Source organism: Coregonus lavaretus (genome assembly GCF_964263955.1).
Source record: "Coregonus lavaretus genome assembly, contig: HAP1_SCAFFOLD_2840, whole genome shotgun sequence".
Taxonomy (NCBI): Eukaryota; Metazoa; Chordata; class Actinopteri; order Salmoniformes; family Salmonidae; genus Coregonus; species Coregonus lavaretus.
The window spans coordinates 20,351-46,095 of record NW_028164195.1 but is presented as its reverse complement, the minus strand read 5'-3'; the positions used below and the strand labels follow the sequence as shown (position 1 = coordinate 46,095).

Here is a 25,745-nt window from a genome sequence, read left to right as displayed (position 1 = left end):
CTTTAAGAAGCCCTCCTGTTCTCCACTCATTACCTGTATTAACTGCACCTGTTTGAACTCGTTACCTGTATAAAAGACACCTGTCCACACACTCAATCAAACAGACTCCAACCTCTCCACAATGGCCAAGACCAGAGAGCTGTGTAAGGACATCAGGGATAAAATTGTAGACCTGCACAAGGCTGGGATGGGCTACAGTACAATAGGCAAGCAGCTTGGTGAGAAGGCAACAACTTTTGGTGCAATTATTAGAAAATGGAAGAAGTTCAAGATGACGGTCAATCACCCTCGGTCTGGGGCTCCATGCAAGATCTCACCTCGTGGGGCATCAATGATCATGAGGAAGGTGAGGGATCAGCCCAGAACTACACGGCAGGACCTGGTCAATGACCTGAAGAGAGCTGGGACCACAGTCTCAAAGAAAACCATTAGTAGCACACTACGCCGTCATGGATTAAAATCCTGCAGCGCACGCAAGGTCCCCCTGCTCAAGCCAGCGCATGTCCAGGCCCATCTGAAGTTTGCCAATGACCATCTGGATGATCCAGAGGAGGAATGGGAGAAGGTCATGTGGTCTGATGAGACAAAAACAGAGCTTTTTGGTCTAAACTCCACTCGCCGTGTTTGGAGAAAGAAGAAGGATAAGTACAACCCCAAGAACACCATCCCAACCGTGAAGCATGGAGGTGGAAACATCATTCTTTGGGGATGCTTTTCTGCAAAGGGGACAGGACAACTGCACCGTATTGAGGGGAGGATGGATGGGGCCATGTATTGCGAGATCTTGGCCAACAACCTCCTTCCCTCAGTAAGAGCATTGAAGATGGGTCGTGGCTGGGTCTTTTAGCATGACAACGACCCGAAACACACAGCCAGGGCAACTAAGGAGTGGCTCCGTAAGAAGCATCTCAAGGTCCTGGAGTGGCCTAGCCAGTCTCCAGACCTGAACCCAATAGAAAATCTTTGGAGGGAGCTGAAAGTCCGTATTGCCCAGCGACAGCCCCGAAACCTGAAGGATCTGGAGAAGGTCTGTATGGAGGAGTGGGCCAAAATCCCTGCTGCAGTGTGTGCAAATCTGGTCAAGACCTACAGGAAACGTATGATCTCTGTAATTGCAAACAAAGGTTTCTGTACCAAATATTAAGTTCTGCTTTTCTGATGTATCAAATACTTATGTCATGCAATATAATGCAAATTAATTACTTAAAAATCATACAATGTGATTTTCTGGATTTTTGTTTTAGATTCCGTCTCTCACAGTTGCTATGATAAAAAAAAGTACCTATGATAAAAATTACAGACCTCTACATGCTTTGTAAGTAGGAAAACCTGCAAAATCGGCAGTGTATCAAATACTTGTTCTCCCCACTGTACCTCTGCTGCAGAGGATAAGTTCATTAGAGTTACCAGCCTCAGAAATTGCAGCCCAAATAAATGCTTCACAGAGTTCAAGTCACAGACACATCTCAACATCAACTGTTCAGAGGGGACTGTGTGAATCAGGCCTTCATGGTTGAATTGCTTCAAAGAAACCACTACTAAAGGACACCAATAAGAAGAAGAGACCTGCTTGGGCCAAGAAAAACGAGCAATGGACATTAGACAGGTGGAAATTTGTCCTTTGGTCTGGAGTCCAAATTTGAGATTTTTGGTTCCAACCGCCGTGTCTTTATGGGTGAACGGATGATCTCCACATGTGTAGTTCCCACCGTAAAGCATGGAGGGTAGGTGTTATAGTGTGGGGGTGCTTTGCTGGTGAAACTGTCTGTGATTTATTTAAAATTCAATGCACACTTAACCAGCATGGCTACCACAGCATTCTGCAGCGATTCGCCATCCAATTTGGTTTGGGCTTAGTGGGACTATCATTTGTTTTTAAACAGGACAATGACCCAACACACCTCCAGGCTGTGTAAGGGCTATTTGACCAAGAAGGAGAGTGATGGAGTGCTGCATCAGATGACCTGGCCTCCACAATCCCCCGACCTCAACCCAACTGAGATGGTTTGGGATGAGTCGGATGGCAGAGTGAAGGAAAATCAGCCAACAAGTGCTAAGCATATGTGGGAACTCCTTCAAGACTGTTGGAAAAGCATTCCAGGTGAACCTGGTTGAGAGAATGCCAAGAGTGTGCAAAGCTGTCATCAAGGCAAAGGGTGGCTATTTGAAGAATCTCAAATATAAAATATGTTTTCATTTGTTTAACACTTTTTTAGTTACTACATGATTCCATATGTGTTATTTCATAGTTTTGATGTCTTCATTATTATTCTACAATGTATAAAATAGTCAAAATTAAAGAAAAACCCTTGAATGAGTAGGTGTGTCCAAACTTTTGACTGGTACTGTATATATTTTATATATATTTACAAAAATATATGGGTGACTGGAAATGATGCAGACAATTACATTGATGGAAGCCACAATCTATCTGCAATATTAAAGCTGATCTACCCCCTATAAAAATAAAATAATAATAATAAGATATGGTTACAATGCATTTCATAGATCTTGAAATACTGACGTGATATTTCACAAGATTGTTATAATAAAAACATCAGTTTGAAATACATTATCCTGGTTATTGCATTCACTGTGCAGACTATAGTAACATTATGCATTAGTATCCTATTGCTGCAATAAAAATGTACTTCCATATACTACTAAAAAATTGCTAATTAATTCCTATTGCTGCTCAAGGGCATTTGCCTCTTCTTTTGCAGACAATTTAATAAGTCAAGGCTTTTGATTGTGAAGTAGCCTTAACCTTGGACACTGCACGCTGCTTTGAAATGCATCAGGTTGTACTCTGATTGGGCTAGAAATTCATCAACAGGGCATCTTGTGATGAAAATACCAACGTACAGGGTGAGGTCATATATCGCGAGAGTGAACGCGATCCACCCGTTTTAACACGGGCTGGAAACCCCGTCCAACCCTCTTCCTCTCGCTGTCCACAAGCAAGGTAAAAGGATGTCTGTTCTCTGGTTTTATTTGACCAAATGTATGACATTTTCGTGATAATTATTCTCCCATAACTGACCACGTATACATTAAACAATCAATTAACAACTACCGGGTTTTCCGGAAAGTACAGAATCGTGTAGATTATTTACAAGATATGGAAAGTTGCATGCGGCACTCACACGTATCTTCCAGTGATTGTTGCCCCCATGCCTCTGCATTGAGGCCTAAACATTTCGCGTTTACTTTGTCCATTTTAGAAGATACTTATCTTATCTGCGCTAACGGTGTCTTCCATTTGAATGTACTACGCTCGTCGGCTGTTGAACTGTGATCCTCCTTATACTGGCTGGATTTCTGTCTCGAATTTCTGTGGTTACATGTCTGGGCTTCTACCGAGGTTCACTACTAGCGTTGTGGCTAACTCTTGCTAATTAGATAACTACCATCACATGCCGGTGACCGGTTTGTTTTGTGAGCTGGTTAGTCCAACTAGGCTTTGATACTATCAGTTATTTGCTTAAATTGTCCTTCAGAAAATGCAATATTATGCGCTGAGGGATTCATATTATCACGAGATAGTGAATATTTTCTATCGCCGCTGGCCAACAGGAAGGGAGGTAGCCTAAATAATTAGCCAGCCAACTAACGTTAATTGCCTGCTTAAGCAAGCTGTTCATCACCCATGTGGTTAGTTAAGTAACTAGTTAGCTAGATATGTGGTTTGCAGGAGAGTTGTCAATAGTAGTGTATAGAGACACTTGCAATCATCAGATTAACTGTTTTCTGATTATTGGGATTGTCGAGTCATCCTATCATCTGCACATTATATACCTAACGTTAGTTACATGACAACTAGGCTACATATTGAATGTACTCAGGACCTCAGTCTACCCAGGACATTCATTGCAGTCTGCATTGCCATCATTCATGCATTGTACCTCATATTGAAGTTCTCCTCTCCCTCTCTCGTAGATGCCTGGTGTCACAGTGAAAGACGTCAACCAGCAGGAGTTTGTCCGTGCCCTGTCGGCTTTCCTGAAGAAGTGAGTTTTCCACAGAGTTCTTTAATATAAGCATGTGTAGTCGCATACACGTGAAGCCTTGTTAAATTCTTGCTTAGTAATGCGTTTTCTGACTGACGTATGCTTTTCATGTTCTAGGTCAGGAAAGCTGAAGGTCCCAGATTGGGTGGACATTGTCAAGCTGGCCAAACACAAGGAGCTGGCCCCCAGTGACGAGAACTGGTTCTACACCAGAGCTGGTATGATTTCGACCATTGACACCCCATGACATTCTTCCCTTCAGGACTACCTGTTTTCTCAGGCCATTAGTCTAGTTTGGTAGCTACAATCTATTATTGGCATTGGTTTAGACCCAAATTGGCCACAAATGATTTTCCTCACCGTTAGTGCAGAAGTATGGAACAAGATCATTGTGACTGACCATCAGTGGTATTAACCCCTCTCCTTTTGTTCCCCTCTTCTCCTTCCCAGCTTCCACAGTTCGCCACCTGTACCTGCGTGGGGGTGCCGGTGTGGGCTCCATGACCAAGATCTACGGTGGTCGCCAGAGGAACGGTGTGTGCCCCGCCCACTTTAGCGTCGGCTCCAAAAATGTGGCCCGTAAGGTGCTGCAAGCCCTCGAGCTTCTCAAGATGGTGGAGAAGAACCCCAACGGGTGAGTTGAACCATGCTGGTTAGAATGTTGTCCCTAGACACTGATCCAAGGTCGGCGTTCTCATTGGTCCTTATGGTTAGGATTGGGGTAAGCGAGCCGGTCCTACACAGCTACTTCTACTGAGAACAGTGAAACACCAGATATGGACTGTTTTATTACGTCACCCAGTCCTGGTCCCAGAGCACAACTGGGTTGAGGATTTTAAATTCAGTTTGCATGCTGCGCCTAACAAAGACCAAACGCCTTGAAACCGGCAAAAAAATGTTATTGTTGAACCCATTTTGTGCCCACTGAACACAACCGTATACAAAGTATCTTACAAGTGCTCAATTTCATTTGTTTTGATTATTTTATTTGCATGAAATATGGATGAACATAACTATTGTGATCTGACCAGGCGCATTCAGATGTGTTAATTGATTTTGTAGCATTCTAGCAATTTCTGCACATGGGTGGGCACATTTCATCCTATGGCGGTTAGCCTCCTGAGTGGCGCAGTGGTCTAAGGCACTGCATCGCAGTGCTAACTGTGCCACTAGAGATCCTGGTTCGAATCCAGGCTCTGTCGCAGCCGGCCGCGACCGGGAGACTCATGGGCGGCGCACAATTGGCCCAGCGTCGTCCAGGGTAGGGGAGGGAATGGCCGGCAGGGATGTAGCTCAGTTGATAGAGCATGGCGTTTGCAACGCCAGGGTTGTGGGTTCGATTCCCACGGGGGGCTAATATAAAAAATAATAAAATGTATTCACTAACTGTAAGTCGCTCTGGATAAGAGCGTCTGCTAAATGACTAAAATGTAAATGTAAATGTAGTGGTGTCATTGCCAAAGTGTTCCAGTCTCTAGTGTTGAGTCAGTCGACCTGTATAAGGGATGTTGATGTCTTTGCGTTGTTGATGTACAGAATGGAGTTGATCCGTTAGTATGGAGGAGTGTTAATTTGTTCTCTTGCTGACTGAATGAACATCTTCTCTCTCGCAGTGGTCGCAGACTAACCGCCCAGGGAACCAGAGATCTGGACAGGATTGCTGGCCAGGTGAGGCCCTTCGCTTTACCCCACCAGCAGGGTTTGGTTACCTTGCTTCTGGGGAGCCCATGGGTTGTGCAGGCCTGTTCCAGAAATACAGCAAAATAAATAGGTTAAATCGGGACCGTGAGATAATTTGGTCAAGGGGGGGGGGGGGCTTATTATTTGACCTTTAACACATGTTCAAGTGTAACCTATACAGGTGTGGTGTGAAATGGAAATGTGTTTTTTGCATATCCCACTCCCCCGAGACACCCTCTACAAGAGTGGGGTCACTGCCAGACATTGGCCATTATTGATAGCGACCCTGGGGCAATTAGGTTTAAGTGCCTTGCTCAAGGGCAGATTGACAGATTTTTCATCTACTCTGCTTGTGGATTCGAACTAGCAACCTTTCGGTTATTGGCCCAGCACTCTTAACCACTAGTCAATCTGCCGCCTTGCTTGGCTGGAATAAAGGCTTTATAGCCCTAAGGCTCCCCAGGACCAGGGTACTGCCTACTTGTACCTCATAGTATCAGGCCTGTGGGCCCTTATCTAAAAAGTAGCCTCTAACATGTTTTGTTGCAAAAAATAAGTTTGTTTCATCACTAAAACATGTCCCCCTGCACTTTGATGGTAGTACATCCCTGACAGTGCATGTAATGAGAGCATCAGCACAGTGTTGCCCAAGCATGCAACCTGCTTTTTGAATTCAGCCAGCTGTCCTTGGTCTAGATTTATTCTCTAACTTTGCTCCTGAGCCTCGCAGCCTGCATAATGAGTGTCAGTCGTAGTTTTTTTTACTGTGGTAAAAACAAACCGCTCTGCCGCTGTCGGCTGCAATCTGAGTCTGCCTAAGAGGAACAACGATGTGACAATCCAAGGGTAAACGAGCAGAGGGAATTTCATGCTGACTGAATCCACCGTATGGTGCAGCTTTTCCCTGTTGATCCTTTGTTATGAGCTGAATTTAGATGAGCTAACCTGGCCCTCCCTGGCTGCTACATGGTGTCGTCATTGATCGGCTCGCTTGGCTTCCCCCTGTGGTGTTTTTGATGGCTATATCCCAGGCAGCTAGGTATGTCATGTGCTCTCGCCGACATGACTGGTGTTTCTGACGGGTTGTAGTGTAGTCAATGTCCTCAAGCTGTTAGTTTTATTCCAGGCCTCATTACTTTGTTAGATCAGGAGCTCACTGGAATAACCTCAGAACAAATCTACAGCACTAAGTAATGTATTTTTGATTTGTTTCCCCAGGTTGCAGCTGCAAAGTTGCCGCCGAAGGCTGCACCCACAGTTTAATAAATCTATTTTTGGAGAAGGTGAAATCTTGTCTGTGCTTCTTTCAAATCTGAGCAAGTTGGATTTGACCAACAATTGATGGGACCTCTTTGTGGTTGCTTCCATAGGCTTATGGTTTTACATACCAATGTTAGATATGTAACCGCTTTGGTCTTGATGTCATTGGGGGACTGGACTGATGAAGTGTAGTTTTTGTGATGGCTGTCTGTTTAGTCTACACACAATGTAGTTTATGTTAAGAGAATTTCTATGGACTTCCAAAATATTACTCACCTCATGAGCTTAGTTAAACGCTTACCCTAGCATACCGGTAACTCAAACTATTTGTCATTTGAGTCTTAACTATGCATAGCTTCAAAATGTTTTACTGTCATGTTGATCTATGTGCTGCTAGTTGTCTTGACACCGGATGTGGGAAGATTCTTAAGGGTATGAGAATATGGCTTAATGCAACAGTGCCATCTAGAGTAGACTGAAGACTCGACTACAGCTCACCCAGCAGAAATTTCTCGCAAGGAGGGTTGAGTGCTGCTTAGTCTTTGGTGTTACCTGTCAAGTTAAATGTGATTTGCACTTCCTGAAAAGCACAGTGTCCTCCAACTCTACCGGAGGAAGAGGCGACGCGAGCGGTTTTGCTCTCCAAAATCTGTCAAGCCCAACATGTTCCTATGGGCTTATTTTGGACCTAAGCTTGTTGCCTGTCTTTCTACCATTGGGACAACCACTCCCATTGTTAGGGTGGAGACGTGCGCATCTCTTCATATACAGAGCTGTGAATACTGCTTAAAACAAATACATTTTATTGCCTATATGGATGGTGTTAAGAGATAGATGGGAGGTATTGAATGGAGTTGAAGGATGGGACTAATAACAACAAATAATAAGAACTAATAATGTAAGCATACTGTGTCCATAATAAGTATATAGGTTGTATGTTGGGAGCTTTTGGGAAAGAGCACAGTTAGAAAGATATGGCATATAGACACAAACCGGATGGACATCATGAAAATGATCAGAGAGGTTGAGAGTAGAAGTTCAGGAGCAAAAACAAATAAAATATAATTATTGTAAAATTGACTGTGTCCATAAGGTGTAGATAGTAAGTATAGGCTGGAAGTAGAGGCCTGGGCATTGTTGTTCACTAATTTACCCCAATTGGAAGTGATGCAGACAATTACATTGATAGAAGTTACAATCTATCTGCAATATTAAGCTGATCTACCCCCATAAAAAAAAAAAATATATATTTGTTCACTTTCTCTGTGATCACGTAAAAAATGTTTTCTGTTAGATGCCTTAATACAAAGTTTCTTAAAGTATACTGAACAAAAATATAAATGCAACCTGTAAAGTGGTGTTCCCATGTTTCATGAGCTGAAATAATAGATACCCGAAATGTTTCCATACCCACAAAAAGCTTATTTCTCATATTTTGTGCACATTTGTTTACATCCCTAATAGTGAGCGTTTCACCTTAGCCAAAATAAACCATCCACCTGACAGGTGTGACATTATCAAGAAGTGGATTAAACAGCATGAGCATTACACAGGTGCGCCTTGTGATGGGGATAATAAAATGCCACTAAAATGTGCAGATTTGTCACACAACACAATGCCACAGATGTCGCAAGTTTTGAGTGAGCGCGCAATTGGCATGCTGACTGCAGGATTGTAAGCCAGAGCTGTTGCCAGATAATTTATTGTTAATTTCTCAACCATAAGCTGCCTCCAACGTCGTTTTAGAGAATTTGGCAGTACCGGCCTCACAACCAGTGTTGCCAATTTAGTGACTTTGTCGCTATATTTAGCGATATTCAGACCCCTCTAGCGACACATTTTCAAAAAATCGACTAGCGACAAATCTAGCGACTTTTTCTGGTGTTATTGGAGACTGACGTGAAAGCACGTATCGTTCTTACTCTTCTCAACGAGCAGCGGGTGCTGCCGTGGGCCCCATCCCAAAGCACTCACAGGTGGCCCAGTCCTCGCGCAGCAGTCCCTCCCAGCTGCAGTCAGAGCAGGAGATGTTCACCCCTCCGCGTCCAGACTGCAAATGAATCGCGCATGCGGGAAGCCGCCGCTGGCTGATCCCGCCCTGGATGTAAATGTAAATGTTCTTTGTCTAAAATAAATCACTGCATTTGACTCACACAGCCTCAGTCACATACTCACCTCGTCCACTGTGTGTGTGCCTCTCTGTGACATAAGCTAAACATCTAGCTGGCTAGCTCATCATGTCTCAGTCTAAACTGTACACTCAAAAATACAGAAAGGAGTGGGAATCAAAGGCTGGTTGAATCCGTTTATTGGAGATGATACACAGGGCATACTGCCTGTATTGTAAAACTTAGTGATGTAAAGAAAACACATGACAACTCAAAAACATACTCAAAAGGCAAAGCCACCCAAAACAAGCTGCCATTTATGGTTTAAAAAAATTGACTGCAAAAAAGGCTGAGGCCACCATGGCATTAGCTATCGCTGAACACTGTTCCATGCTGGCATGTGATCACATTGGAGAAGCATGTAGAGCTGCTTTCTCAGAATCCACTACTCCACTTCAAAATTCACAGGACAAAGTGCACAGAAATGATTAATGGTGTTCTAGCACCATACTTTCTGAAAAAGTTGGTTGCAGATGTGGGTGACCAGCGTTTCAGCCTCCTCCTCGATGAGTCCACATGTAAGTGTTTCTAAGTACCTGGGGGTTGTGATAAGGTACTTTAGTGACACCAAGCAGACAATTGTATCAACATTTCTGGGGCTTGGTGAGTTGGAGGGAGGAGATGCCAAATCTATAGCCCGTGCTGTTGTGGCTTTCCTCGAGAAGTGTTGTCTTAAAAAAAGAGAAACTCCTGAGGATATGGACTGACAATGCCTCTGTTATGACGGGGATTAACAACGGGGTCCATAAAGTCCTGAAGGAGGAGTATGGCCTCAAAGATCTGGTTCTTATTCGCTGTGTGTGCCACTCTCTGCAGCTTGCTGTAAGTCATTCTTCCAATGACACCATCCCCCGTAGTGTGGAGTACTTGGTACGAGAGACTTATAACTGGTTTTCAGTGTCTCCAAAGCGCAGGGAGGCCTACAAGGCCATATATGAGACCATCAACTGTGGGGAGAAACCTTTACAGATAACCAAGGTGTGTGCCACACGTTGGCTCTCCATTGAACCTGCGGTTTCACACATTTTGGAGGAGCTTAGCCTGCATTTCGCAGTCACCAAGTCCAGTGAACACTGCTACATGGCTGAGGTTTTATTTACATTTACATTTACATCATTTAGCAGACACTCTTATCCAGAGCGACTTACAAATTGTACTCCATGTACAGTGATCCTCAAAACATATTGTATCTGACTTTTTTGAAGTCAGTGCTGGGTGAGGTACAGTTGGCCATCAAGGCTTTTGAGGGAGAGCAAGTAGATCCTCTTAAGCTACTTGACAGCTTGGTTAGCCTGATCAAGTCTGTGAGCAGCAGGGTGCTGAATCTACTGGCAAATGTTGATGTACTCAAAGGGTCAATAGATGGATACATCAGTCCCAAACCGTACCTTGGTTACCTTTTTGAGTCAAAGGTAGCTGAGATCCACCTTGTGCCTGAGGATGAAAACAATGTCCGAAAGCGGTGTGTAGCCTTCACCATCTCCCTCACTAATGAGTTGAGGGTGAGACTGCCGGACAACATCGAAGCATTGCTGTACATGTCAGTTTTCAATGTGGAGGAAACTCTAAAGCACAATAAGAGCCCTGGAGAACTAGAAAAAATAGCCAAGCTCCTTGGCTACTCCCCTGCAGAGATAGACAAGATTGGCGTGCCATCCATCTTAGTAAATAGAATGAGACAAAAAACACACTGGGCTTCTGGAGTGAGATTTGGAAGTTCAGGGATGCAGCTGATATCAACCTGTTTCAAGAACTTGCCATGGCTGCTGTGTCTGTGTTGTCCTTGCCACACTCGGATGCTGAAGTCGAGAGAGTATTCAGCCAGATGAGTGTGGTAAAAAGCAAACTTAGAAATCGGATGTCCTTGCAGACCCTTAACTCCATCCTGTACATTCGATATGGACTGAAGCTGTCTGGTGAGGCTTGCTATGAGCACCAGCTGCCTGATAATGTTTTGCAGCTTTTTGGCCCATCAGCTGCTTACTCATTTCAAATCAAATCAAATCAAATTTGATTGGTCACATGCGCCGAATACAACAGGTGCAGACATTACAGTGAAATGCTTACTTACAGCCCTTAACCAACAGTGCATTTATTTTAAACAAAAAAAGTAAGAATAAAACAACAACAAAAAAAAGTGTTGAGAAAAAAAAGAGCAGAAGTAAAATAAAGTGACAGTAGGGAGGCTATATATACAGGGGGGTACCGTTGCAGAGTCAATGTGCGGGGGCACCGGCTAGTTGAGGTAGTTGAGGTAATATGTACATGTGGATAGAGTTAAAGTGACTATGCATAAATACGTAACAGAGTAGCAGCAGCGTAAAAAGGATGGGGTGGGGGGGCAGTGCAAATAGTCCGGGTAGCCATGATTAGCTGTTCAGGAGTCTTATGGCTTGGGGGTAGAAGCTGTTGAGAAGTCTTTTGGACCTAGACTTGGCACTCCGGTACCGCTTGCCGTGCGGTAGCAGAGAGAACAGTCTATGACTAGGGTGGCTGGAGTCTTTGACAATTTTGAGGGCCTTCCTCTGACACCGCCTGGTATAGAGGTCCTGGATGGCAGGAAGCTTTGCCCCAGTGATGTACTGGGCCGTACGCACTACCCTCTGTAGTGCCTTGCGGTCGGAGGCCAAGCAGTTGCCATACCAGGCGATGATGCAACCAGTCAGGATGCTCTCGATGGTGCAGCTGTAGAATTTTTTGAGGATCTGAGGACCCATGCCAAATCTTTTTAGTCTCCTGAGGGGGAATAGGCTTTGTCGTGCCCTCTTCACGACTGTCTTGGTGTGTTTGGACCATGATAGTTCGTTGGTGATGTGGACACCAAGGAACTTGAAGCTCTCAACCTGTTCCACTACAGCCCCGTCGATGAGAATGGGGGCGTTCTCAGTCCTATTTTTTTTCCTGTAGTCCACAATCATCTCCTTTGTCTTGGTCACGTTGAGGGAGAGGTTGTTGTCCTGGCACCACACGGCCAGATCTCTGACCTCCTCCCTATAGGTTGTCTCATCGTTGTCGGTGATCAGGCCTACCACTGTTGTGTCGTCGGCAAACTTAATGATGGTGTTGGAGTCGTGCCTGGCCATGCAGTCATGGGTGAACAGAGAGTACAGGAGGGGACTGAGCACGCACCCCTGAGGGGCCCCCGTGTTGAGGATCAGTGTGGCAGATGTGTTGTTACCTACCCTTACCACCTGGGGGCGGCCCGTCAGGAAGTCCAGGATCCAGTTGCAGAGGGAGGTGTTTAGTCCCAGGATCCTTAGCTTAGTGATGAGCTTAGAGGGCACTATGGTGTTGAATGCTGAGCTGTAGTCAATGAATAGCATTCTCACGTAGGTGTTCCTCTTGTCCAGGTGGGAAAGGGCAGTGTGGAGTGCGATAGAGATTGCATCATCTGTGGATCTGTTGGGGCGGTATGCAAATTGGAGTGGGTCTAGGGTTTCTGGGATAATGCTGTTGATGTGAGCCATGACCAGCCTTTCAAAGCACTTCATGGCTACAGACGTCAGTGCTACGGGTCGGTAGTCATTTAGGCAGGTTATCTTAGAGTCCTTGGGCACGGGGACTATGGTGGTCTGCTTGAAACATGTTGGTATTACAGACTCAGTCAGGGACATGTTGAAAATGTCAGTGAAGACACTTGCCAGTTGGTCAGCACATGCTCGGAGTACACGTCCTGGTAATCCGTCTGGCCCTGCGGCCTTGTGAATGTTGACCTGCTTAAAAGTCTTACTCACATCGGCTACGGAGAGCGTGATCACATAGTCATCCGGAACAGCTGGTGCTCTCATGCATGCTTCAGTGTTGCTTGCCTCGAAGCGAGCATAGAAGTGGTTTAGCTCGTCTGGTAGGCTTGTGTCACTGGGCAGCTCGCGGCTGTGCTTCCCTTTGTAGTCTGTAATAGTTTTCAAGCCCTGCCACATCCGACGAGCGTCAGAGCCAGTGTAGTATGATTCAATCTTAGACCTGTATTGACTCTTTGCCTGTTTAATGGTTCGTCGGAGGTCATAGCGGGATTTCTTATAAGCGTCCGGGTTAGAGTCCCGTTCCTTGAAAGCGGCAGCTCTACCCTTTAGCTCAGTGCGGATGTTTCCTGTAATCCATGGCTTCTGGTTGGGGTATGTACGTACGGTCACTGTGGGGACGACATCATCGATGCACTTATTGATGAAGCCAGTGACTGATGTGGTGTACTCCTCAATGCTGTCTGAAGAATCCCGGAACATGTTCCAGTCTGTGCTAGCAAAACAGTCCTGTAGCTTAGCATCTGCGTCATCTGACCACTTTTTTATTAACCGAGTCACTGGTGCTTCCTGCTTTAGTTTTTGCTTATAAGCAGGAATCAGGAGGATAGAGTTATGGTCAGATTTACCAAATGGAGGGCGAGGGAGAGCTTTGTATGCGTCTCTGTGTGTGGAGTAAAGGTGGTCTAGAGTTTTTTTCCCTCTGGTTGCACATTTAACATGCTGGTAGAAATTAGGTAGAACGGATTTAAGTTTCCCTGCATTAAAGTCCCCGGCCACTAGGAGCGCTGCATCTGGATGAGCGTTTTCCTGTTGATTAATGGCCTTGTACAACTCATTCAGTGCAATCTTAATGCCAGCATTGGTTTGTGGTGGTAAATAGACAGCAATGAAAAATATAGATGAAAACTCTCTTGGTAAATAGTGTGGTCTACAGCTTATCATAAGATACTCTACCTCAGGCGAGCAAAACCTCGAGACTTCTTTAGTATTTGATTTTGTGCACCAGCTGTTGTTTACAAATATACACAGACCGCCACCCCTTGTCTTACCGGAGTCAGCCGTTCTGTCCTGCCGATGTAGCGTATAGCCTGCTAGCTGAATGTTATCATTGTTGTCGTTCAGCCACGACTCCGTGAAACATAAGATATTACAGTTTTTAATGTCCCGTTGGTAGGATAACCGTAATCTTAAATCGTCCACTTTATTTTCAAAAGATTGAACGTTGGCTAATAGGATTGATGGAAGAGGCAGTTTACTCGCCCGCCGTCGGATCCTTACAAGGCACCCCGATCTTCGTCCGCGATATCTCCGTCTCTTCCTCACGCGAATGACGGGGATTTGGGCCTTGTCGGGTGTCTGTATGATATCCTTCGCGGCCGCCTCGTTGAAGAAAAAATCTTCGTCCAATACGAGGTGAGTAATCGCTGTCCTGATATCCAGAAGCTCTTTTTGGTTATAAGAGACGATGGCAGAAACATTATGTACAAAATAAATTACAAATAACGCGGAAAAACACACATAATAGTACAATTGGTTAGAGGGCTGTAAAACGGCAGCCATCTTCTCCGCCGCTGTTCATTTAAGTCAGCTCCCTCAGTTGCTGAACCTGCCATAGAGAGCCTTGACCAAAATGACGATGACCCACTCTTTCTGTGAGCCAGCACAGCCTGTGTGTGTGTGGAGGGGGGTCTGGAAAAAACAAACAATTAACCTGAATTAGGGCCAGACTAGTTACCATCATTTTCTCACATTGCCATTGACAGTTTTTTCTATTGTCTCTTTTTGGTCCATTTAGATTGTTCTATATCGTGGAGCTCCGCCCCATAGGGGAGCTCTGCTCCTATTGGTTTACCCACTGCCCTAAGGCAGCATCAGCCTGAGACAAAATTATGCACACACCTACAGCCAATAGGAGTACAGGTGTCCCTATAAGAGGGGATGCCTCCCCTCAATCAGCCTCCCTTTATCTTCAGCGACTGGACTAGGCTGGAGAAGCCAAGAAGACACGAAGAAAAGACTCAGGACGAGATACGCCGTCGATTTTCCAGATCATCGACGTCGTCCCAGAAATGAGCACACCTGGAGCTCTTTTCAGAGCTCAATGCCGATGCTCCTCCATGGCGGCTGGCGACTCCCACGACTTATGTTCAGTGTTTGGGGTCTCAGCATGCCAAGGAGGGCGTCAGCAGTCCCCCTAACTGCGCCTCCTGCGCCCTCCTTTCTATAAAGGAGAGGAAGCAGCGCTGGGCGTTCTTCAGGGATGATATCCCTCTAGAGGATGTACTGTCGATTTTAGCCTCTGCTTCAGAGGCGTCATCTGACGGCGCAGACTCTGGAGATGATGGGGACTATGAGGAGGAGGCTAATGGAACAGTCTGACCCCATCCCTCATACTTTCAAGCCCCCCTTTCCTTTGGATAGTGAGAGGGCTTGTTGTTCCTATGGCGATGACGACACAGGCTCTGAGAAATCAGAAGCCCTGTCCTTCGCTGCAGCTTCTCTGAGGTCTGACTTTCCCGGACTCATTGAGAGAGCTGCTAGGCGACTGTAAATAGCGCTGCCCCCTATTCCCTCTGCACCGGAGGTAGATTTAATGGAGGGCGGCCCCTATTCCAGGCCAAGGAGAGCGGCAGAGCCACTGGCTCCAGCTATGCCCTCATTGGCCAAGTATGTCGAGGGCTCATGGGAGGCACCTCTAGCGGTGCGTTCACCAGCTAAGTCATACCTCCCGTTCACTAGAGTGGAGGGAAGGTTCCAGGGCCCGGCAAGAGGAATCCCCAGGTTAGAGAGCGCCATGGCGGCGTATCTCGTACTGGGTTCGAGTCCTTGGTCCTCTTCCAAAAAGGCCACTCTACCATCTCAGAAGGATCGTCTCACAGCACAGCTGTTAGAGAAGTCCTTCAATTTGGGAGCCCAGGCTGTAGCAGCAGCCAATAACATTGCCCTCTTGGCAGCCGCTCTGTCCCGTCTGACCACGGGTACGACTGAGCTGGAACCAGAGGAGGTGGAGGAGGGCGTCCAGAATTTCTGGCGCCATCTTGCACCTAACACAGGCTTCGGCCGTCTGCTCGGGGAGGTCCATGGCCACTCCGGTGGTCGCGGAGCGACACCTCTGGTTGTCTCTGACGACCACGAAAGAGGCAGACAGGACGCGGGGGAGTGGATGGAGGACACGTCGAGATCGAACGTGCCCACTGTTCCCCCCCACCCTTCGGTTGAAGGGATGGGTGATGATGTTGCTTTCTGTGATGTATGTAATAAAGAGTTGGCTCCACCTGACTGTCAAAAAAGAGCCCATTTTCCATAATACGTCCGAGAGCGTTCATATCTCACCCTCTCTCTCTTACCACTCTGAGCGCCGTTCAGCCCACCTAGGGTGCGTTGCTGAACAGACACTTAGGGTAGGTATAAATAACACTTCATGTATAAGGAGTGTCTCACATAGCAGGCTACAGTCTCGGTCAGGCTCTGACAGGATGACGCAGCAGCTATTTGGGGATGGCGCACTATCGCAGACTAAGGTCTCTGTTAGTGCGATTCAGACCCATGCTGCGTTCACGGAGGGCCCGATTACCACGGTCACGAAAATAACCAACGAATCGGCGCCCCCACCTCTCTTAGAACGCGCCAATGCTCATCACACTGAGTGTAACTCAGCCCACCAGAGGTGCAGAGCTGAGCACACACAGGAGGTGAAAGGAAAAAAGATACCAAGGCGCCGTCTTGGATTATCTCAGAGAGACCTCACATTACAGACTCCAGGGAGTACTGTAGTGAGTGTCTCTCATAGCAGGTTGCAGTCTCAGTCAGGAGACAGGATGACGCAACCGCTATTTGGGGATGGCGCACTATCGCAGACTAAGGTCTCTGTTAGTGCGATTCAGACCCATGCTGCGTTCACGGAGGGCCTGATTACTACGGTTACGGGAATAACCAACGTATCGGCGCCCCCGTTTCTCACAGAACGCACTGATGTTTCCTCTCCCTTTCATGGGAGGCCCACCTTGGGCTGTTCCACCACCTCAGTGTTGGAGAACAGCGGCGGCAAGGGCCATAGAGGAATACAGGTCCTTCCTACTGAATGTATCACAGCTTCGCGCTCGCCCGCTTTCTCTGCATTGCTGGCAGTGGCAGCGAAGCTGTACCCTCTCACGCTGGCTAGACCAGACGTTGCAGAAGGGTTATGCCATCCAATTCCATCGGACCCCACCCCCATTCAGGGGAGTGGTGGAGACGGTGATGAAAACGCCCGAAAAAGTGGCCGCTCTGGTTTCAGAGATTACGGAACTTTTGGCGAAGGAAGCGGTCACAGTAGTTCCCCAGGAGCAAAGGAACAAAGGGCTATATTCGCCCTACTTCCTGGTGCCCAAAAAGACGGGGGGAATGAGGCCGATATTGGATTTACGCATTCTCAACGAGAGCGTAACCAAACGGCCCTTTCGAATGCTCACGACAAAACGTCTACTGGAATGTGTCCAGAAGGGAGACTTTTGTACAAGCATAGACCTAAAGGACTCATACTTTCATGTGCCGGTACAGCCGCGTCACAGGAAGTTTCTGCGATTCGCCTTTCAAGGGGTGGCGTACGAATACACGAGGATGCCATTCGGGTACGCCCTGGCACCTCGCACGTTTTCCAAGTGTGTGGAGGCGGAATTGGAACCGTTGCGTTATCAGTGAATAAGGCTACTAGCCTACCTAGACGACCTACTGATTCTCGCCCTGTCAGCAGAGCTGGCGATCACTCACACGACACAGACAGTGATTCATCTCACACGTCTGGGGTTCGCTGTGAATTGGAAAAAGAGCGCGCCCTGGCCCAGTCATCAGATTGTCTACCTGGGGATACAGCTAGACACTGTAATGATGAGGGCTTGAATTTCGGACCCTCGAAGGGTAGCCTTGTTGCTAGCCCTGAGGAAGTGTCGTCCGAATCACACAGTGACGGCGCTGTCGATCATGTCACTCTTGGGTCTCATGTCGTCAGCCCACTCTGTGGTTCCGCTGGGACTCCTGCACATGCGCAGGATGCAGCGATGGTTCACCCAACTGACTAGACCCAGTGCGTCAACGTCATCGGTTGGTGGTGGTTCCCCTCTCGCTCAGTGCAGATCTGAACTATTGGAGAAACCTGCGCGTTCTCACGCACGTAGTCCCGATAGGCAAAGTGTCCTCCTACATTCCAGTGTTCACAGATGCCTCTCTGACTGGATGGTGTTAAGTTGCGTCAATTCAAATCTGGTATTAGGAACAAAAGAGGTCAATACACGTCTTCTAAAATAGACGAGTATTTTAATTAATGCAAACCACTTCAATGGTAAATATGATGTTCGTATATACGGTCCACTGAAATACCACGCAGGGCACTCAGAGAACTGATCCATTGTTCTAAGTTCTTCTTCAAATACTCTGACAGAGATAGTTCCCGCTCCCTGCTGGCCAATCAGAGTAGAGACTGAGCGTGGTTTAGACTTACTCTGCCTATCGTTGGCGCACAGGCTGGTCCCATCCCCTTGGCGCTTCACTGTTGCACACTGTTGCCAGGCATAAGTTGTTATCATCACAACTTGTAGAGTCAGCACCTTTTTGCAGTACACGTCCTTGAGCGCGGTTTAACAAAGAGGCAGTGTTCGTGTATGTGAGACACAAGTTCTTATCTCCCCCTACTCCCTAACAGCTCCTCACATGAATCACAGCTTGTTATGTTAAACAGTCTATATCAGTACAGCACAAACCTATTATGTTTAATCATTAATGCATTCCTTCTAAGCTAGGCATCACATCCAGTTATAAGAAAATAGATCCCCACAATCCCCCTTTTCACACCCACTGGGTGTGAACCCAAAACAAGAAAACCCAAAATACTTCTGGCGGATCAGGAGGGTTTGAGTGTGTTAGGAATATGGCCCCCACAATCAGACAGCTACCTACCGTCAGGAGACCTGTGAATCCCCACCCTCGCCCTGAGAACATGTCAGACGCCAGAGGCCAACCCATTGCTTTACCTTCTATCGAACTCACACAGGGATGATCAGACAGGGTAAGGGAATCTTCGTTAAGGAGCCAACCCCCGAGCCCTAGTGGTGATCGGTTCTTTCTCCTAACTCTGTGTTTGTTCGTCAGGTGTAGCTGGGTTTACCTTTTTGCAGTGTGTGGCATGCACCCAGGTGGATCTCTCAGCTATTCTAATAGCAAAGGCAGTGACCAATATAACCTGATAGGGCCCTTCCCAACAGGCCTGCTTCCAGTTTTTCTTCTTTAGGGACTGGATGCTCACCAGTCACCTGGTTAGATAGAGTGGGTCACCTTCTCCTTTAGTTCACCTGTGGGGCACAAAACCTCTGGCATACGGGTGTGGTTAATAAACTATCTTTACACATGTTCAGCTCTCAATTTCAATTTCTGACTTTTTTTTTTTACTGTATCTAAAAAATAGCAGGCAGCTTAGTGACCAATAGCGCCGCGCCAACAACCGAGAGGTCGCCGGTTCCAATCCCCGAGCCGACCAGGCGAAAAATCTGCCGATGTGCCCCTGAGCAAGGCACTCAACCCCAATCGCTCCCATAAGTCGCTCTGGACCAGAGCGTCTGCCAAATGACCAAAAATGCAAATGTAAATATTCTCTACTTTCTCACCCATGATGTAGGTCTACGTTCGGGTGAGCAAGTTCATACGTATATGTCGTTAGAAATGTATAGGTACCTCTCAAACAATCGCCCCGTGGTGTTCCCAGCCAACTCCCAACCGACACAAATCACCCCCCTGTCTCTCCTGACTCTTCAAAAGCCACACTCTCGCTGTCTCCAGCCCCTCCCCTCGTGGCTCTCCCTTCTTTGTCCAGTCGGAACAGGCTTTGTCTGCTTTTCGTTTTAGCGTTTCCAATATTCTGCCGTTATTTAAAGTACGTTAGTCTATTTATTTAAATCAAATTATTCCCACCTAATTAGTTAAAGTCAGTGTATCTTTATATTTCAACGATAAACCAAATTATTTCAGTCTAATTATTTAACCAGTATTTTGCAGGGTCAAACATCAAACGTTAAATCAAATAATAAACCAAATTGCTTCAACATAATTATTTAAAACCAGTATTATGTTATTTCAAACACCAACGTTACAGTTCAGTTATATCAGTTAAAACGTTTCAGTTTAGTCATACTAGTTATTCATTATCTTTACCTTTATATTGTCAAATTCAACATCGCCTACTATCCTCCTCCCTATCTAAAAAATACTCTGCTGAACCTAGCCGTACCCTCGAAGTTACGGACCTTGCCAGTCGCTAGTATTATCAAAAATTTCCCGAACCTAGCCATACCCTCGTAGTTACGGACCTTGCCGGTGTAATTCTTTGAACCTAGCCGTACCCTCGTAGTTACGGACCTTGCCGATAGATTTCAATATTTTCTCCGAACCTAGCCATACCCCGTAGTTACGGACCTTGCCGGTAGAACAATACTCTATGGTACCATGGTTTAACATCACATTCACCACAGGTTTGCATGTCACAATATGGTGCTTATCTACTCATAATAGTTTCATAATTTAGTTCACTTACATCAGACAGGTGTTTCACAAATTTAATTTGGATAAAGCCAATGTGCAGAACTTTAGTTATAATAGGTGTCTGCTTACCTGTTTTTAGTAGTCCGGACACTTTGTGAAACACACCGTCCAATGACAGAGATGTCCAATGGGCCGGACAATACCCAGCGAAGTCCCTTCTACCAGATCACAGTCGGTGGTCACCAATTGTTAAATTGCGTCAATTCAAATCTGGTATTAGGAACAAAAGAGGTCAATACACGTCTTCTAAAATAGACTAGTATTTTAATTAATGCAAACCACTTCAATGGTAAATATGATGTTCGTATATACGGGTCCACTGAAATACCACGCAGGGCACTCAGAGAACTGATCCATTGTTCTAAGTTCTTCTTCAAATACTCTGACAGAGATAGTTCCCACTCCCTGCTGGCCAATCAGAGTAGAGACTGAGCGTGGTTTAGACTTACTCAGCCTATCGTTGGCGCACAGGCTGGTCCCAGTCCCTTGGCGCTTCACTGTTGCCAGGCATAAGTTGTTATCATCACAACTTGTAGAGTCAGCACCTTTTTGCAGTACACGTCCTTGAGCGCGGTTTAACAAAGAGGCAGTGTTCGTGTATGTGAGACACAAGTTCTTATCTCCCCCTACTCCCTAACAGCTCCTCACATGAATCACAGCTTGTTGTGTTAAACAGTCTATATCAGTACAGCACAAACCTATTATGTTTAATCATTAATGCATTCCTTCTAAGCTAGGCATCACATCCAGTTATAAGAAAATAGATCCCCACAATGGGAGGGACATGTCAGACCCAAGCGATAGGAGGTGTGTGGCCTCTTTCGAGTCGCCACATCAACCTCTTGGAGTTGGAAACGGTTCGACTGGTTCTGACCCACTTCGCGTCTACCCTTCGGGGTCGCGATGTGCTGGTCTGGTCAGACAACCGGACCACAGTAGCCCACATAAATCGCCAGGGAGGAGTCAGGTCTCCTGCTCTCCATCGGGCGGCAGAGGAATTGTGGCTGTGGGCTCACGAGCACCTTCGATAATTGAGAGCAGCACACATTCCGGGCTACTTGAACGTAGGAGCAGACCTCATGTCGCGAGGGGGTCCTCGAGACGACGAGTGGTGTCTGCATCCGGACATTGTTCTCAAAATTTGGGAACAGTTCGGGAGAGCCGAGGTGGATCTATTCGCGTCACGCGTGAACGCGCAATGTCCCCTATGGTTCTCTCTGAGGGAACAGGACGAACCGCCACTGGGAAGAGACGCATTTGCGCACCACCCGTGGCCGAGAGTTCTTCTATATGCATTCCCTCCGCTGTCCTGCATTCTCCCACTGTTAGCCAGGGTGAGATCAGGAGGGCTGTCAGTGATATTGATAGCCCCCGATCGCCCAGGGGCTCCTTGGTTTGCGGAGATGAGTCAGATGTTGATTGCGCCACCTTGGCCAATTCCACATCGACGGGACACATTGTCTCAGGCGGGGGGTTCGATAGGGCAATTGCCCATAATCGGCCAACCACTGAAGGCTTGGCTCCTGAGAGGGACAGGCTAGAGCGCCGTGGGTTATCTGATGCAGTGATCAGGACCATACAGGGTTCACGTGCCAGTTCCACTTCCAGGATGTATGCCAGTAGATGGATCGTTTTTCACGATGGTGTGTCACACAGGGTGTAGACCCCATGAGCTGTCAGGTTGAGAGTGTTCTCTCTTTCCTACAGTTTATGTTTGATAAGCAGCGATCGCCCGCCACCATTAAGGTGTTTGCAGCTGCGATTTCAGCTTGTCACGAGGGGTTTGGCAGAGACAATGTCTTCAGCCACCCTCTAGTGAAACGTTTCTTATTGGGAACACGGAGGCTTAGGCCAATGCCTAGAGCCACGCTTCCTCAGTGGGATTTGGCTTTGGTACTCGAAGCGCTCTGTAAGTCGCCGTTCGAGCCATTGAATCAAATACCCCTCAATATGCTGTCTATGAAGACGGCACTGTTGCTCGCTTTGACTACTGCTAAGCGTGTCAGTGATTTGTGTGCTCTTTCGATGAGACCCGACTGCCTGGCCATTAATGGCGATCTGAATAGAGCGGTGTTACGTCCTAACCCGGCATTTGTGCTGAAGGTTATTAGGAGTTCATATAGATCACAGACCGTGGAGCTGTGGGCTTTTTCTCCCCCTCCTCATAGGGAGAGGAGTGAGGAAAGGCTCCATCGCCTGTGCCCAGTGCGCGCTTTGGCGTGTTACGTTGAGCGCACAGCAGCGATTAGGTCATCGCCTCAGCTGTTTGTGTGTCACGGTGCGGCTGCACTAGGTAGACCACTCAAAACAGCGCTTGTCTCATTGGCTTTGTGAGGGCATTGAGACAGCTTATGAGGCAGCGGGGCGACAATTGCCACAGGGTATAAGAGCTCACTCCACTCGTGGAGTAGCAGCTTCTACTGCCCTTCTCAGAGGAACAGGGGTAGAGGATATATGTAGAGCGGCGTCATGGTCAACACTGTCTCCATTTATCCGTTTCTATCTCTTGGATATGTCTTCTAACTCTTTGGCTCAGTCTGTACTCAGCGTGGCTGAGGGGAGGACTTGAGCTAGGAGAGACTGTGGAGACAGGTCTCTTTCAGGTCCGCTTCTGATAGAAGGACATATTTTTTGGCATGACTCCTGACTGACAGGTTCAGTACAATAGAGGGCATGTATTGATCTGCCCACCAGTGATTAACTGAATTGAGGCGGAATGATGAGGGATAATAGTAGTAACCTGGGTTACGGTACTATTAGACCGGTCATTACAATTTTGACGGAATGTGACGTCATCTATCTGCTTGTTCAGATTAGTATGAATCATGTTCTGGGATCTGCCCACTAATCTCTGGGCTTCCATTGATTGAGTGAGGCGGCCTACCGTGTACACGATGTAGAGTGACACTTTGTGTCATTCCATTAGTGGTCTGTATTATTGTGACAGGATATTGAGGTACCATCTATCTGCTAGTACAGATTAGTATGGCCCGTATTCTGGTGATCTGTCCACTAGTCATTAGTGTTGCCATTGGACTAGGTGGGGCGGGTTTTTAACCGATGATGCAGTATATTGTGACACTTGTATGGTCATACAGTGGTTGCAGTACTGCGGGAATTGGTTGCAGCCATTGCTAGGCCTGACCTTTTCGTTTCGATGGGAAGTGTTGGGCTCGGCAGGGAGTACATTTTGGAGCACTACGCTCCGCCTTAAACCAATAGGAGCAGAGCTCCCCTATGGGGCGGAGCTCCACGATATAGAACGATTAGTTACCGGAGTGTAACTCCAGTTCTATGAGTGGAGCGGAGCCCCATAGGACTTAAGGCCCTGCCGACCCTCTCTAGTCTCGCTGAAGATAAATATCTCAGGAGGCTGATTGAGGGGAGGCATCCCCTCTTATAGGGACACCTGTATTCCTATTGGCTGTAGGTGTGTGCATAATTTTGTCTCAGGCTGATGCTGCCTTAGGGCAGTGGGTAAACCAATAGGAGCAGAGCTCCCCTATGGGGCTCCGCTCCACTCATAGAACTGGAGTTACACTCCGGTAACTAATCGTTAATGTAGATTGTATACAAACATTTTTTTTTAATGTTATGGTTAAAAATGTTTTACTGTGACTTGTTGTAGGCTCCTAAGTGGACCATAAGGTTAAAAACCAAACCAAACTTAAGAAAACTAAACTAAAAATAATAATATAATAATAAAAATAAAAAAAACTAAGTAACTCCGCCAGTGTCTCTTTTGGGTCACTTTTGCCGGTCCCAAGCCCGGATAAAGGAGGAGGGTTGGAATTGTGACATTTAAAAAAAACAAGAATCGACAGAAGAAAGTTCATTTGTAGTTCTAAACATATTTAGGGTGTTTTTTACTCACTTTTTGTCTCTCCCACGACGTTATTCCTCTCTCCTACAGCGTCCATCACAATTACATGCACATGGCCAATTATGCAAATTAGGTGATGATGTAATTTAGCGACTTTTAGGACAGCCAATAGCTACTTTCCTTACTGAGGAGTTGGCAACACTGCTCACAACCGCAGACCACGTGTAACAACGCCAGCCCAGGACCTCCACATCCGGCTTCTTCACCTGCGGGATCGTCTGAGACCAGCCACCCGGACAGTTGATGAAACTGTGGTTTTGCACAACTTAAGAATTTCTTCAGAAACCGTCTCCGAGAAGCTCATCTGCGTGCTTGTCGTTCTCACCAGGGTCTTGACCTGACTGCAGTTTGGTGTCGTAACTGACTTCAGTGGGCAAATGCTCACTGATGGCCACTGGCACACTGGAGAAGTGTGCTCTTCATGGATGAATCCCGGTTTCAACTGTACCGGGCAGATGGCGACCGGTTTGCTGATGTCAACATTGTGAACAGAGTGTCCCATGGTGGCGGTGGGGTTATGTTATGGGCAGGCATAAGCTACAGACAACGAACACAATTGCATTTTATTGATGGCAATTTGAATGCACAGAGATACCGTGACGAGATCCTGAGGCCCATTGTTGTACCTTTCATCCGCAAGGATCTGTACACAATTCCTGGAAGCTGAAAATGTCCCAGTTCTTGCATGGCCTGCATACTCACCAGACATGTCACCCATTGAGCATGTTTGTGATGCTCTGGATCGAAGTGTACGACAGCGTGTTCCAGTTTCCGCCAATATCCAGTAACTTTGCACAGCCATTGAAGAGGAGTGGGACAACATTCCACAGGCCACAATCAACAGACTGATCAACTCTATGCAAAGGAGATGTCACGCTGCATGAGGCAAATGGTGGTCACACCAGATATTGACTGGTTTACGTATCCATGCCACTAGTTTTTTTTAAATGGTATCTGTGACCAACAGATGCATATCTGTATTCCCAGTCATGTGAAATCCATAGATTATGGCCTAATTAATTAATTTCAATTGACTGATTTCCTTATATGAACTGTAACTCAGTAAAATCTTGGAAATTGTGGCACATTGCATTTATATTTTAGTTGTGCCGATTTTTTTTGAGTATTTACTGTTACTACAACAAAGAAATACTTAAATATGTAATTTTGTCCTTGAAACGTTACATTAAAATAATGTAGGATTCCATTCATTTCTATGGAGAACTGCGCCTTCTGAGGAGTACCAATATGGCGGACTGTGGCTTCAAAGCTTCTCGTTGGCCAATGCATAGTGTCTACAATCTAGTGTTCGTATACAGTCGTGGTCAAATGTTTTGAGAGTATTGGTCTTCACAAAGTTCGCTGCTTCAGTGTTATGAGATATTTTTGTCAGATGTTACTATGGTATACTGAAGTATAATTACAAGCATTCAAT

The 25,745-nt window shown here is 46.4% G+C and overlaps 1 protein-coding gene across 1 annotated transcript; it reads left to right on the top strand.

The window, feature by feature from the left end:
* The first annotated feature begins 2,939 nt into the window (after window positions 1-2,939).
* On the top strand, window positions 2,940-6,979 carry LOC311117342 (small ribosomal subunit protein eS19-like). Its single transcript, XM_084192301.1, has 5 exons — window positions 2,940-4,010; window positions 4,128-4,228; window positions 4,461-4,644; window positions 5,624-5,678; window positions 6,909-6,979. Exons 1-5 carry the CDS (start codon window positions 3,940-3,942, stop codon window positions 6,951-6,953), a joined length of 456 nt encoding a protein of 151 aa, XP_084048427.1. The 5' UTR covers window positions 2,940-3,939; the 3' UTR covers window positions 6,954-6,979.
* The last annotated feature ends 18,766 nt before the right edge of the window (window positions 6,980-25,745 follow it).